The 16,409-nt window shown below is 43.2% G+C and overlaps 1 protein-coding gene across 1 annotated transcript in view; it reads left to right on the top strand.

The window, feature by feature from the left end:
- GREM2 (gremlin 2, DAN family BMP antagonist) overlaps positions 1–15,005 on the top strand; it is a 32,881-nt gene extending 17,876 nt beyond the window's left edge. The window contains exons 2-3 of the mRNA XM_081856397.1: positions 11,783–11,858; positions 13,657–15,005. Of these exons, the coding sequence (XP_081712523.1) occupies positions 11,824–11,858; positions 13,657–14,170 (549 nt within the window). The 5' untranslated portion in view covers positions 11,783–11,823 and the 3' untranslated portion in view covers positions 14,171–15,005. The remainder of the gene's footprint in view (positions 1–11,782; positions 11,859–13,656) is intronic.
- The last annotated feature ends 1,404 nt before the right edge of the window (positions 15,006–16,409 follow it).

Raw genomic sequence — 16,409 nt, 5'->3', positions numbered from 1 at the left:
GTTCTGTGCTGATTCTGGGCACTGCAGAGGGGTTAACCCTCTGGCTCTTGCTTTCACCTAGCATGTATTGTGCTCTCTGTGCACATTGTGGTGAAGTAGAGGAGCCACTTTCCTTTTCCTATCCTGGGCCATTAGTCATATCAAGTCCCAGGCAACTGGAGCAAGTCCCGTCCTCCTCTGTAGATCACAGAACAGTGGGGTTAGGTGGGACATTTTGCGTGAGTGTGAGTTCCATGTCTGGGAGTTGGAAAATGAGCTTGCTCTGGATGGGCTCGTGCTTCTTTGGAAGGAGCAATTGCTTAGCATGGAGGTACTTTTGGATCCACCATTGTCACAGGAGGCCTAGGAGCACCCCAAGCACCCCACAGTTGCCCATGCTCTCATATTCCTCACTATAACATACTGCCCACTTCACTGCCCAACATTCTCCCCCAGTCTGAGTCATTATACACCTACTCTCCAGGATCTGCATATGCTTCTGAGACCAACTTAAGTTGACAATGTGAATTTTTCTTGATTTTATTGTTTTAACTGCTTTGAGGGTTGTTGTTTTGGTCTCACCAATAGGTGTTGCACTCTACCTTTCAAGGTGTGTCAGGTGTCCAGCTTTTGTTGTCAGGTTAAAATGTGTTCATTCACATTTTAAATGCTGGGTGCTAGGCCATTGGTTTTCTATTGGTATTGTGAATGTGTACTGTACAATTGGGTTAGTGTACAGTATGTGTTGATATCCTAATGATGTGATGGGATTTTATAGGTTTTATTTGTACTGTGAAAACTGCTCCGTGGTTTTATTGTTTTTAATGAAGAACAGTCTTCATTAAATTCAGTTGCCTTATCAGATCTGGCCGAACTATTTACTCCAACTGGTTGCATTTCTCCAGAGATTCTGGGACTGGTCTTTTGCAGCTGGAAATTCAAAGCCAGAGAGAAATGAGGAACTGAACATGGAACCTTCTAGATGCAAAGCAATTAACTAAAACAACAATAACAAGCCCTCAGGACTCACCCTAAGCCAGGCACTTTTGCTAGGTCACACCCCTCACCGGCCCTCCTTCACACCCCCTTTGAGTGCCTTTGCTGGGTTGGAAAATATCACTGAACCTTCATAATGTTTCTTGCTTGGAGAACAGGGAGATATAAATGTGTGTAGAAACCACTGACCTTTATGTGGATGTGCAAATTTAGGGGTCACTTTTGCTACTCCTTTTGCATCCCCAATGGCTTGTGGCCTCCTGAAGGTTCTCCATGAAGGAATGCAGCTTCCAGGCTTCCCACCCCTGCTGTAGTGGTTAGTGTCAGACTGAGGCCAGGGTAACCAACTCTCATCAGCCAAGAACTCTGATTGGAGGATTGGGGGGCCAGTCCCTCTGTTTTGATTAAGAAAGACGATGGCTCCACTGCGCAGCACTTGCGTCTCACACCAGAGGTCTCCAGTTCAAGCTCTAGGTAGGGTTGGAAAAGTTGTGTGAAATCCTAGCGAGCCACTGTCACTGTGTTGACACTACTGATGGATGAATGGTCTGACTTGGCATAAAGCAAGTGTCTTATGTTTCCATCCAGAACTACTTCAGCAGTATGAGAAATCTGCACTGCTCAGTTGGTGGTAGATAAGTATGCATCACTGGTCAATTTCAGTTCACATGCTGAAGAAAAGGAGACAAAATTTCCAGGGCTGTTTGAGTCAAAGAAAACTCAACGGCTATCCCTCTTTGTCAAATCAGTCGTGTGTGATAGCAGAAATCAAACCAGCTCAGCCCTATTTCAGAGCTGCCGATACGGTTTCCCAGGAGTTGTTCAAAAATTAAATCCATCACTATAGGTAGGATTTATTTTTTTGCAACACAGGCTTGCCATGTAACCAAGACGTACTCCTAATAGATAAGCTGTAATTACTGCTCTATGGTACAGTCACTGAATTCTTCATTTGTTCCGGGGTTTACATTGCACCAAAGGAAGATTAGGGTCAGCTCTGTGTTGCTTAAATAATTTGCCTGGTACGGCAGTTTGCTGGGAATGAGAGGAGCAGAATCACATTGCAACTCAAGGGCAAAGCAGTGGTCTGTGCATTCACTTTTGTTTCTTCAGATCAGGTTGAACAACTTCACATGCAAGCTGTACTGATTATGCTTGGGAACTATTCAGACAAGCCTTCATTTTCTTGGTTGACAAAAATTCACCCTTCCAAAAGCTGTGAATATATTGAACTAGTCTGCCCAGACACTCTTTGTGCCACCCTTTCCCTTCATGGCACAAGGATAAATAAGGAAGACCAACTAACAATAATCTCCTGTCATGTCAAACCAGGAAACTGTGGTTACTAGGTTCAGAACAAACCAGGATATTAAGCCATGGTTTGAGTTTTGATTCTGGCCTGTTCCAAACCTGGTAATCATAGCTTCCCATTTCTGCACTAACAGAAAACTATGGTTAATCGAAGACCTTAATGTTTAATAGTGGTTCACCAAGAAGAAAGTGGGGGGGGGCAGCTAAAGTGTGCTAAATGCAGGACTAATTCATATTTTACTTGTTTTACATATAATATAAGTATACTATAAAGGGGGGTATTATTGAAGATAATATTGGATTAAATGGACAAATAAACAAACCATGTCTTATAGATGCTTATGCAGGAAAACACTATTACTTGCTGTTAAGAGACTGCAGTGGACCGTAGGGGAGGTCATGATGTTTAAAGGGACCCTAGTATGCTGCATTTAATTATATATAGAAGGGAGGGATGCAAAAAGAAGAGCACCTGTCACCAGCTTTACCACCAATAAGCATCTCTTGAGGAAACTGATTCTGTGTGACGTTTGCATTTCCTCCGATTCCAACTTGTGCAGTGCTGGTGCAGGAACATAGTATACTAGAAAATAAATATTCTCCAACACATACAGAGAGACAGAAAGAGAAAGAGAAAGAGAAAGAGAAAGAGAAGAAAGCTGTTTTCATCCTTAAAAAATAATAATCCAGAATCCATGATTAGGAGGAGAGAGAGTAAAAATTGGCTTGATTTTGAAGCCACAAAGTCTACATTTAGTCACAGTTTTAGGATGGAGCTGAGTTACTGCTGGATTTTATATTTTCAAAAATTTGGGATTAGCTCTTACATGTTTCATTCCCCCAGCAATCCTAGCATGGCACCTAGTTGATCCTAATCCAACAAAGTCTGCTAGCTCATCCTACACTCTATCTTGCTACTGTGACTAAATGCAGACTTTGTGGCTTCAACATCAAGCTTCCCCCTCAGTTTCTCCCCTCCCCCAATTTACTTAGCACCCAGTCTGAAGACTTCTGGAGAGTTCAAAAGCTTCCTCACTATTTTGTTCATTTGTTTCACAGATTTATAAACTTCTTCACTGCTAAAAGCTACCTAAGCAGTGGACACCACAATATACAATGAAATAAAATGCAAAAGGTTACTCCTAAAAACAAATAAAAAAATCCTACAATTATTTGATTGCAATTCCACAAAATGGTTGGCTCACGATTGGACCTTCTTAAATAAAAATGCCTTTTAATATGGTGACATTTTTGTCACATTTTCGCTGTCTTTAGAAAAAAGCTGTTGCCTAACCTTTGAAGAAAATATGTGGATCACATTCTAAGCCATACTTTCAGCTACTGCAGTGTATTAAATAAGAGAGAAGTAGTATACCATAGAGGCAGCAGAGAGCCCTTTGCAGCCTATTGAGTGAACATTTGCCTTCCAATTAGAGTTACAGATAAACCAATGCAGTGCTGAACAATACTAGAAAAACTGTGGCCCAGATTTGACATTTGGGGCCTGCAATAACCTGCAATAACCTTAGCAGGGCCAGGGCCAGTCTTGAGGACCCCTGACCATTAGGTCCAGTCGTGACCAACTCTGGGGTTGCGGTGCTCATCTTGCTTTACTGGCTGAGGGAGCCGGTGTACAGCTTCCGGGTCATGTGGCCAGCATGACTAAGCTGCTTCTGGCGAACCAGAGCAGCGCACGGAAACGCCATTTACCTTCCCGCCAGAGTGGTACCTATTTATCTACTTGCACTTTGACGTGCTTTCAAATTGCTAGGTTGGCAGGACCAGGGACCGAGCAACGGGAGCTCACCCCGTTGCGGGGTTTCAAACCGCTGACCTTCTGATCAGCAAGTCTTAGCCTCTGTGGTTTAACCCACAGCACCACCATATGATACCTTGTGCAAATCAGGTGCCACAAGTAAGAATTGCACATAGCTCACCAGGTTCATGTAAGATGCAATATGCATGATGCTAGGACTGCATATTCTCCTCAACCGATCATGTCAGGTGATAACCAAATTTCTGAACTTGACACCATAGAAGTGGTGTATGAGCTGTATGAGCTGGGTAAGCACTTGCATTAATATACGCATGGCTGGTCAAGGATGGGTGGGCATTGTGCCCTACTTTACAGAGGCCGGACCTCTCTTTGAAGGAGTCCTCTGTTTGAAGGGCTGCCCTGCCCAAGTCCTATTTAAAGATAAAGAGCCAACAAGAGGAGAACGGGGACCTTGAAGTCACCCATCAGCAGTTAATACCTAGATAGCAGACTGAGTAGACATGCTGGCTGCCTGGTCACAATCTACTATGGTGATGCATGTGAAATTTCTATATAGTAATTATTTATAATTTTGCCTCTATAGATATAAATTAGCAATATGCAAAAATGCATGCCATCTTTTTTAGATCATTTCCTCATATTTAGTGATGTGCAAGATGGAGCCACCCTTCCATCCAAAATAGGCGGAAGGATCACACTTGTCTGGTGGATTTTCCATGCATTTATTTCATGAATGAACAACAATGCACACAAGTTCACTTAAAGAGTACTGTTCACTGTCTCTTAACATCCTAAAAAGCCAAGCAGGATAGGCAGGCTATTCCATGGTCTGGGTGCTGCAACAGAAAAAGGCCTTTCCCTTATGGACACCCACTGCATTTTGGGAGAGGGGAGGGGAGGAGAGAGGAAAACAATGAGAAAGGTCTTTGTAGTCAAATAGAGGACATATTCATATGGGAAGAGATAGTTCTTGAAGCACTCGTGTCCCTGGCAATGTAGGGCTTTTTGCTTGTTTGTTTAACCTCTCTTGCAAACCTGAGCTCACTCTGAGCTTTCACCCATCTGACCTTTCTGCAACTGTTGGCTACTTGCATATACTCTTCCCTTTGTGATTTCTCCTTCCTTCCATTTCTTACATGTTCCCTTCTTACATCTCAGTCCATCTGTAAGCTCCTTATGCAGCCACACCTTTAGGTGCCTCTTACTTTACTTTCTTGTTGGAATTGTCTGCCTTTGTGCCTTCAGTATTTCACATTTAAGAAACTCCCATCCATCTTGGACTCTTCTCGTTGAGTATTTCTGACCATGGGACTTCACTCAGTAGTTCCTTAAGCTTTCTGAAATCAGTTTTCTTAAAGTTCAGAGTGCACATCCAACTAGTTAGCTTTCCCTTGCTTGTGTATCATGAAACCCAAGAGGACATGATCACTTCCTCCCAAGCTTTCCTGTACTTTCACTTCATCAATCAGTTCCTCCATGTTGGAGAGGACCAGGTCCAAGAGAGATGACCCTTTTGTAGCTTCTTCCATTTTCTGGGAAATGAAATTTTCTGTGAGGCCACCATGCCCCTTCATACTCATGCACATCCAGGACCGTCTTAACCATAGGCACCAGGGGTGCTGGGCGCTCGGGTGCCGGGCTCTCAGGGGTGCCAGGCCGAGAGTCTGGGGCCTGAGAGTTGGAGTCCAGGGAAGAGCCCACCCGTCGGTCGGAGTGCCGCAGCAGGCTCTTCTACTGCAGATGCCTCTGCACCAAGAGTTTGGGGGTGAGCGAGCCAGCGAGGTGCTGAGGTGGCCAGCCGGCTCCTCCCTCCTGCTCGCCTGGGATTGGCCCAGTGCACGCTGCTTGCACCACGAGGTGCCCAGCTTTGCTCAGTGGCTGATGTTGACGCCTGGGACTGCTTTGTTGCGCTGGGCTCCATATGTTTCCTGTTTTCTTTTCCTGAGGAGAGATATGCATGGTGTCAGTTCCCTTAAAAAAGGTTAACAACTTCGGGGTTCCCCCTTTAAAAATGGATGTGCGCTGCATATGCACATCCATGTGAGTCACCTTGTAGACTCCTGCATATACAATGAGTACCTGTTCTCTTCATCTTCATCTTCCTCCTCTCATTACCATCTGTTTCCCTCCCTCTGCCAAACTGATGTCTTCTTTTCCCATTAGGTCTGAAAAGCACATCTTAACTGCATGGGCTAGGATAGCCTGCTGACCATAGCTCATGTACATGATACAAGCTAATTCCAGGCACTTTAGGGGGAATCTGTTATCTTCCCACCCCAACACTATGGGGTTCACCTAAAATTTCCCCTTCCCCAAGAGTCTTCTTTCCACAGAACTTTAATTTTTAAAAAACAAAAACAAAACATTCTCTTAGTGTGGATAAACCTGAGTTTTTGTTCCTTCTGACTGGGAGGCAGACTTTGGGTGGTACAGCAGACATTTGCTTAGAAATGTTTGAGAGTAGAAGAGCAGGTTTGCTTAGAGTCACATCTTTCTGACTATACAGAACAATATTATTGACGGTATTTTCTAAAGCCATAGAATCTAATGTGATAAACAAACATGGCCAGTAATAGTCTGGTTTTCCTTCCTTAGATTGTTGTTTTTCATTTTTATTTTTCCTCTGCTGCAAAACTGGAGAAAAGTGTTCATTATGGTATAAAATTTTATTGCTGTTCGCTTGGCCAGTCTTTCCAAATAAGTGCCAATAAAAACTTTATAGCACCCTGTATCACTACATATTCTTTATCTTGTTTATTTGTGTTTTTGTCCTTGGTTTACATCTCTTTCCCCTCTAGAAGGCATGGTTTCCATGGAAACTAACAAAGGCCCTATGCCATGGCTGTATCCATGGCAAATGGAGACCTGGTACTAAGAAGCATAATAATACAGGAAGAATGTGGCACACAACTATTTGACATCCCTCCCCTAAATCAAAGTCAGCCAGGATATTCATCTCCCAAAGTCTTTCATTTAAATGGCAGCATCTGCTGGACCTGCTGTAGCTAAGATCAGAGATATCACACAGAAGCTGTGGTACAGCTACCAAAAGGTTTTCACCTGCTACCTCCTCCTTGCCTCCCCTCCCCTCACTATTTTATCTTATTTTGAAAACTGTAGTGCGTGCATGCACACAGAAACAAAGCAGAGTGCTTACGTTTAATAGCTGGGGGATATAAGAGGATTCCAAGATATGGTCAGCACAGGCCTCTCAATCACTAATAAAATATTTAAATTCATATGCTTTGCGGGCAGGAAGTCAATGTAGAGCAAAAGCTCAACAATAATGTTATCTCTGGACCAAGCTCTGATGGCATAATGAGTAGCTGGATTTTATCCATGCCTTAGTGGGATGGGCCAAAGCCATAAACTTCACTCACTTGGAGGTACAAAAAACTCACTGTGTGGGCAGACTCTCATGATGCTTCTCCATCTGTGGGTGATGTTGTGGTATCTTTATGCAGGAAGCTTATACCTTACAGCAAGAGTGCCATAAATATTTCTTTATAAACGTAATACTTGCTTTACTCACAGTCTCACAAACACAATAGAAATGCTAAAACCAATTACAATGAATACAATCAACTATTGTATTATTATTATTATTATTAATAATAATAATAATACAATCAACTAAAACAAAACAAAGTAAACCTTTTGAAAGTAAACCTTTCAAATTCAGAGCCAAAAGCCGAGGTAAAAAGGAAGGTTTATGGTATTATTTGCCATAGGTGCCAAAATAACCTGTCCAGCCTTAGGTTCTGTATACCATGACTTGTGTGAGGGCAGACGTGCCATCTGTTGTTCTGCCTTAGTCAGAAAAAAAATATCTTGAGCCAGCTCAGTAGTTAAACTGAGGTGTCACAGGCACCTACTGAAATAAGAGCTTTTTACCTCGCAGCTTCCACCATTTTGAAACCACTTTTGCCTCAGAGTTTTCTTTTAATGTTTTTCTGAATGTGAGGCATTCATCTAGCCTTGTGAAGTTTAGAAAAACATTCCCTTGTCTGTGATTAATAGCAGCAAGACCTCCACCCCCCCCCCCCGGTCCACAAACAAACAAAAAATAATCCAGAAACTTTTTTTAACCCTTGGTAAGTTTATGCCCCTTACATGGGGTGTGTGGAGGGAGGGTGCATTGCAGGGACGGAGAACCTGCAACCCTCCAGATATTGTTGAACTACAACTGCCATCATATCTGACAATTGTCCATGCTGGCTCGAACTGATGGGAGTTGGAGCCTAACAACATCTGGAGGGCCACAATTTATGGGGGATTGGGGTGCAAGAAAAGTACTTCTTTAGTGTTGGGAAGAAACCCCTTTTGCTGTTGCCACAGCCACAGACCCTGGCTTCCCAAAGCACCCCTTTATTTATTAGGGTGGGAAGTTACAGTTCGTGTTCCCATGATATGTGGAAGATAAAAGAGCGGGTGAATTTGCTCCAGAGTTCTGCTAGGTCAAAAGATACTCAACAGAACAGAGGTCTGGCAGTCGTTTGCATATTACCCAATACTTGAGAGACAGACATTGTAAACGACAAGGCAACATTCTTCAGCAGCCTTTTAATTCCTGGGAGGATCCCAGTCCCATTGCAACCAGTGGATGATTCTATTTTATTTTTTAAAGGAAAGGACATAACAAGACTATGGTGTTCCATGGAGCCAGAGAGCTCTTTCGTAAAACAGAGGGCCCCTGTTTAATCTTCATATCACAATATTTAAAATGTTATTGTGTTGGCTGAACATTGTGTGTGAAGTGACTGTTTCAAGGCCCTTCACTTCAGAGCAAGCAAGACTGGAAGAGCTGGCCTGTAGTCTATGCCTGCCAAAGCCCAGTGCTGATGGAAAGCCCAAGGCTGAGTTGAAGTGTAATTCTGCACACTTAATAGCTGTGTAGCAAAGAGAGGTTGCCAGTCATGGCTTATCTAGTAACTAATGCTGAAGTCACCCGAACTGCAACTGCTGCATGCCAGGCTTTATCCTGCTCTGCAGATATTATACAAACCTCTATGTGCCAGGCCTGGGTTATTCTCCCTGTGATGAAGGAACACAGCCTTCTCTAGTGGTTAGACCTCAAGAATTGGCCTCCTTCTGTATTATGGGCTATGTATTCATTCATGCACCAAGCACATTACACTGAGTGTGTCAGACAGGAGTTCAAGCTGGGTGCTGTCCCTGAGCTCAGGCTGAAGGAGGCATGTGCAAGAACCTCGTGAATCTTAACAGGCCAGGATAACTCATGAGACAAAATACAGTTCTCTACCATTGCTAATCAGGCCTGCTATCTGGTCTGAAAAAGTTACTTTGCCAGTCTCTGTTCCCTATCACAGACTTGCCTCAGTATTGGCTCTTCCAGTGCCTTGTGTATACTTAGCTAGAACCCTGCTCCTTATTTGATAGGTCAGGAGTAGAGCACATATGAAGTTTAGCATAACTTATTGGGTGTGTGTGTGTGTGTGTGTGCTGCCAGGCAGAGTAGCCAGTGCTGGACTGGATGGACTAATTGTCTGACTCAGGATAAGGTAGCAGCTTATGTTTCATTCTGTCTTTTCCTCCACAAACTCTTCTGCATCTGGGTCTGACAGCTTGTGACCTCTCTTTCAGGGATGTGATGAGGCCATACACAGTAGAAGCTGTAAACTATCCTGCAAACTCTCTGAAACAGAAAGAGCCACTGTGGTGGTGTAGTGTTTAAGACAGTCAGATTAGGACTGAGGAGGGTCCAGTGGCCACTCAGCCATGAAACCAGTGGGGTGACCCTGGGCCAACCCATATCTCCCCATCTAGCCCACCTCACAGAATTGTTGCAAGGATAAAATGGTGTATTGGAGGTGGGGGCCCACAGAACTTATTGAAGGAAGAGGCAGATGAAAATGTAATGAATAGATAAATATACCTGTTGTCAGAGATGAAGGGGCCTCAAACTATGCTTTTAAAACCAGTGAGACAAATGTCCACTGTCTTGCCTGTGAAAGGTGTGTCTGATAATGATCATTACTTGCAGCTCCACGTCTTGTCAGAAGAAAGGAGTTAATTTGAAGTTTAAATAAACCTCCAGTTCAGCACTCCTCTCTCTATGCTTCGGTGCCAGAAGGAAATCCCCTTTCAGTGCTGGTTACCAACTGTGCAGATTAGTAAGGTCTTACGTGAGCTAAACAGTTTTTAAAAATTGACATCCCTTGCTGTGGTAGGAGCATATCATTAAGGGCTATTTAGACAAAGAACATAATAAAAGGATCAAAGCCCTCCTATCCTAAGGGAGAAAAGCAGCAATCTCATTCCCACTATAAACATTTTGTGCCTTTGTTTTGAAGATTGTAAAAGATTGCTTTCTCCATTTCCACTTCTCTGCTTCTAGAGGAATGGAGCTCACCTGACTGTCGTTTCATAATTAAGGCTTTAAATTTTAGCAGCTTATAGAAATAGCTTCCACCTAGAATGTAAGGGCTATTGAATGAAATAAAAAGTACAAGTTTGGTCCCCAAATCCATTTTGTTTATAACCAATATGGAATTGCTGCTGCTCATAGCCATTTCTGTAGTGCTACCAGAAATTGCAAGCTCTACTGTGAGTGAGGTTGATTACTTCAGGTGGCAGATTTGTGGGAGCCTTTAAGCAGGGGATAGTAAACTGACAATTCTTACCCCATTGTAGAACCACTCAGATTTTCTGCTTCAGAGGCCAAATGTATTGGGCTGTCTTTACAGGATGCTGTGGTCTGAGCAGACTTCTGCCTACACCAGTGCTGGGGAAAGCCAATGGGATCTCTTGCAGCAACAGTGCAGTGAAACAATAATTTTAAGAAGGTTCAGGAACTAAATATTATTATTAAGGGTAGAACTGTGGGAGGGAGCAGAGACACATTTTATGTCAGTCTACAAATAAAGAATGGGACACAATAGAAGACGTAGCTGTAGTAGGGTCACTGTGTAGAGAAATGTCTCCCTTTCCCAAATAACTCATGAAAAGGGTGCACGATGTTTGCTAGGCCCTTCCTCTTTCAGGTTTTCCAGAATTCTTGTGGAAGCCCTTTTTGCTGAGGGGCAGAAAGGAAAGCCTTATTTCTGAATTGTTTGACAGCCAGAATATTCACAGAGGGCTTTGGATTCACATGACCAACCCGGAAACAACGTAGTTCAAATGCTAGCCAGCCAGTAACTATTTTACTTTCTAGCTGTTATGTATCCCAAACAGCATGCACAAAAAGCCTAGAATTCAAAGTAATGGGGCACGTTCATTTTCCAATAGCGTGATTTTGGAATAATCAAATGAGCTCTGACTCATTGTTTGTATGTTTCTGGGGCTGGCAACAAAGGAAGGAAAGGAATAATACAAGATTCAGTTGCATCTCCAGAGAAAGCTGTAATTAGCTGATTGAAAAGGAATTTGGCCTGAACATCCAGTTAACATCCCATGGTTTTGGCCATGATAACCTAGTATTCGGTCAAGTAGAGAGAGCTGTAACTTCCCTGAAGACTGGCTGGAGTCTTTTGGTTAACGTAATAGTTTCCCATTCTGGCCATGATCCCAAACACACTCATTTGTAAGTGAGCATCACAGATTTCCATGTGATTCTGAAATCTGTGATATTTAGCAAGAAATACCTTTAGGAAGAAGGGGTACTCAGTGTAGCTCAGTTGAATACGTCATACACAAATATAAACAAACCTTTAGTCACCCGTTTCACTAGCATAAAATAATTGCTGCTTTCTTTTTCAGGTAGTAAGACCACATTCTCTACCTGTGGAAGGTCAGACTGAATGGCTCAAGACTTTGATATCAATTCTCTGCTTAGGTAAGTGCCCCCCCATTTTTCCATGCCAATTTCAACTCCCACTCTCCCTTATGCACCAACCTGTACATTCATGCACAGAATCAGCATAAAATATGCACATCTTCCCACATCTTTAAAGGCTGGACCATACTTGTTCAATTGGACCACCGTGATCCTGCAAATCACATTAACTGCACATCTTCAAGGAAGATGCCATTTCTCACAAACAATTCCTTCCCATAAACCTAGCCCAACAGCCATCCTGCATCCTCTCAAGATAGCACCCCTTCAGTGGTGAACTAGCATAAGACTGCCAAGGAAGAAGAAAAGGGCTTGATTCTATTTTTCCAGAATCACAATACAAAATGCAAGGCAAATTTAGAGCAAATTCTCTCAGAGGCAATTTGGAAATAAATGTTCCCATGGCCAGATTGGTTAGTGAATGGTTTTGGGTTGTCCTTCCCTGAAACAGTTGAACTTGGCCGACTTGTTTCAATCACCCAGACACAATTTGCTATGTAATCACCTTTCTGCAATGCACCTCCTCGGAGCTTGAGATTTACTGTTCAGAGCTGAGTATGTTGCTGTGCAGAGGACTGATGAATTGTGGCCTTGCTTTTCTTCATGCCATTATTGGGCTAGGTAGTTAGTGTGTTGCCTATAACTAATCAGTTTTACTCTAGGTGGCTTAATGGCAATGCAGGAAATATCCAGACATCTCCCTCTCCTCCTCCTCCTTCCCCCTGCTACTGCTACTAATTGCTCTTCTTCCTCTGTCCCAGGTGATAGAAGTAGAGGCAGAGCCATACTTTTAAATGTCTTACAGCACAACTTTACTTCTAATCTTTTATTATACCTTGCAGCATTTAAACCGGCATGGGAAACCTGTGACCCTCCAGATATCATCATCAAACTACAACTCCCATCAGTCCCACCAAAAATAGCCAATGACCAGGGATACTGGGAGCTGTAGTTCAGCAACAGCTGGAGGGCCAGAGGTTCCCCTACACCTGATTTAAAAGGTAACCTTGTTTCTGGTTATATGTTTCATGTGAATTACTTTGAGGGGTTTTATAACTCCCAGAGTTCTATAAAACATCACAGATTCATGGATAAGAGCTGTCCTCAGAGCATCCAAGGGTTATTGTTTAAATAACCTCTCTAGGGCTGATCTGTGTGAGCCTGTGCAGCTACTGGAATTGTGCTTCCAACATCCAGATACAAAGGCATGCATCTCGCTGTGCAGCAGGGTGGAGGACCAGACCTGTTTGTTTCCTTGCTTCAAGAAGGCTGAATATCCTCATGTGCAACTAGCCTAGATCATACTAAGAGGGGAGAAACACATACTTGCCAAGTGTCCTGTTTTAAGTGGGACGTCCCAGATCACAGAAGCCAATCCCGGCTTCTCTTTGGATGAAAGACTGTCCCGTTTTGGGGCCTGGTGGTCTGGCACAAGTCAGACCACCAGAGTCTGGTCCACCAGAGCGCTGGACCAGAAGGTGCTGTGGCATGATCCTTCTGCCAATTGCCAGAGTGCCAGACCAGAATGTGTGCCCCTCCTGACATCCTGATTTTGGGGGTGGAAATATTGGAGGGTATGCAAACAGTGGGGAACATTGTGTTTCTTCTATGCTGTACGTGTTTGTTCTTCTATCTATTAGGGCCACTTAGTGGTTTATTACCAAATCTTGGCATGTCTTTTCTTTTCCTTTTTCACTTTATGGATGACAATCTTATGCCTATGCATAAAAAGACACTGGCTATTTATTTATTTTTTTGAACTTGCATCTTCTATCCTGATTGTCTTGTTTTATTGCAGGATGATTTGGAAACTAGCTTTCTCCTTGTTTCTTGTGTCTACTCTGGTTCAAGTGTCGGAAACCAGGAAGAATCGCCCTGCAGGAGCCATTCCCTCCCCGTACAAAGATAGCAGAAGCAACAACTCGGAGCGGCGGCAGCATCTGCACAAAGAGGTGCTGGCCTCCAGCCAGGAGGCCCTGGTTGTCACAGAGAGGAAGTACCTGAAAAGTGACTGGTGCAAAACGCAGGCCCTGAGGCAGACAGTCAGCGAGGAGGGCTGCCTCAGCCGCACCATCATCAACCGCTTCTGCTACGGGCAATGCAACTCCTTCTATATCCCTCGCCACGTGAAAAAAGAGGAGGAGTCATTTCAGTCCTGCGCTTTCTGCAAGCCCCAGAAGGTGACCTCCTTCACAGTGGAGCTAGAGTGCCCTGAACTAGACCCACCTTTCCGACTTAAGAAAATCCAGAAAGTCAAGCAATGTCGGTGCATGTCTGTGAACCTGAGCAGCGCAGGCAAACAGCGAAAGTGAGGGCTGGCAGCTGCCCCTGCCAGAGTCGCCATGGCCTCTCTTCCTTCACAGACAAACGAGATGGTTGTTTTTCCTCCTCCTGGTCGAGTCATTTCTGGAGCAGCGCCATTGGCCACCTGGAAGTAAAGGCTGCTTTGGCTGGTCTATTCAGAGGGTTCATAATCTATTTACCAAAGCAGATGTTTTGCCACTGGGTCTGTGTCACTCAAGGTGAAGCCCAGCATCAAATGTGGAAATGAACGTATGGGTGGCCAGGGGTTTAAATCCAAAATTAACACTTCCACTGTGTGGGAAACCTTTTGGCCTTCACTCCATCCATCCTTTTGGATGAAGAGAGAGGTCCAGTGAATTCTTCATAGCTTCTCCCTCTCATTTTGGGGACTTTTCACTTCGTTTTTGACTGCCTAATGCTGTTTTTCTTGGGCTGTAATGCTGACGTGGATACATATAGTAAAGAACAGTTATGGACAACTATGTTCTGTCTGGTCTGACTGATAAGGCACATGGGCCTTATCTTCCATGGAGATAATCAACCTGCCACTTTCCGACAGAGAAAGAGACCGAAAATGGATTTATGCATATTTTCAGCTAGATTGCCTCACGTTTCCACAGCAATGTTTCACTTGTAATGCAGCTATAGCAAATTGTTGTTAAACTTGTTAATATAGACATAACCACATATATTTTGGGAGATGACAAAGTATTTGAAGGGCTAAAACAAAACACCTTAATTGTTGGGCCAGATTATTCCCTGAAAATTACAGAGTTTTGCTAGTGTTTATTTTCTCAGTAGATTTTGCATTAATTTAATTTTTTCCTTCCATCAATTCCCTTACCCTAACCTGTGTTGAATCACTACTTTTGGGGAAGAAAACAACATTGTGTTTAACCTATTAAAACACAAACAAATTCCTTCCAGTAGCACCTTAAAGACCAACTAAGTCAGTTCTTGGTATGAGCTTTCGTGTGCATGCACACTTCTTCAGATACACAGTATGCGTGTATCTGAAGAAGTGTGCATGCACACGAAAGCTCATACCAAGAACTGACTTAGTTGGTCTTTAAGGTGCTACTGGAAGGAATTTGTTTTGTTTTGACTATGGCAGACCAACACGGCTACCTATCTGTAACTATTGAAACACAGTAGCAGAAAAGCAAAATGCTGCATTTCTTTGTTACTGAGATGAACACCAAGAGTAATTTAAACCAAACGTTATTTCCAATGAACAGAATTGTATCTATGTAGGGAAAATGTAATGTGTGAAGTGACCCAGTCATCCTGATTTCATTCAGTGTCTCATGCTAGGTTTTAGTATGTTCCAAATGTGGCCGTTGAGATTCCTAAATTGGTTGGGCAACACCAAAAGCCATGACCTATTGCGTATCTTGGAACTTTGCATTCACGGCAGTTGCAGCTGAAGGAGTCCAATGTTTTGAGGACTATTTTCCTATGCTCCCTCGGATATGACCACTAAAGGGGTTAACAAAATTGTTTGCTTCGAGCTGTGGGTTTGGTGCCAACTCAAGGGTTCAGTGGCACAGTTCTCTATTATGTGAGACCGGCTGTTTTAAGAGGCTTTGGGGGACTGATCTCTGTTAGTGCTCACCAATCGGTTTATGGGGATTGGCACGGGTAGGAGGGATTGGGCAGGTATGCTGGCCCTATATAATTTTTCCCCCTCCCTTGGTGTTACACAATGGCAGATCTGCAGTTGGGAATGCACAGCAGAGAAGGCTGAGGCTTGCTTTGGAGATTGCCATTGTCGAACATTATTCCACTACTTACTCTAAGGTTTACCAAAGCACAGTTTGGACAAAGTGGAAGGGAGAGGAAGATTAGAGTGCCTGTAGCGTAATGCACACACTTTTATGGGTTAGGATGGCTGACTCTTGAAGAAATGAAACCTAATATCGGGTTCCTCGGGCTGGAAAACAGTAACTGTTCAGTAACCACATGAGGAAAAATGTGAAAAGAAAGCATCCTGTAGGGGGATGGGCTCCTTACCAATTTGTGATAAAAAAGAGATATATGCTGCAGGGGGGAGGGCATGTGCCCTTTGGTTAGTTTATGCTTAAATGAAAGAGTGGAGTTGACCTTGTAATGGTTCATACTATTTAAATTTTTGTTTTATAAATGAAAACAAAATGGAAGAAATGTTATAACTATAATGTAATTATTTTATAGGTGTATTATTGTTAAATTATAGAACAAATAAAGATACTCTAGGAATATATGGAA

The sequence above is a fragment of the Podarcis erhardii genome (assembly GCF_964252035.2).
Source record: "Podarcis erhardii genome assembly, chromosome: 3".
Taxonomy (NCBI): domain Eukaryota; kingdom Metazoa; phylum Chordata; class Lepidosauria; order Squamata; family Lacertidae; genus Podarcis; species Podarcis erhardii.
This window is presented reverse-complemented; position numbering and strand designations above follow the sequence as displayed.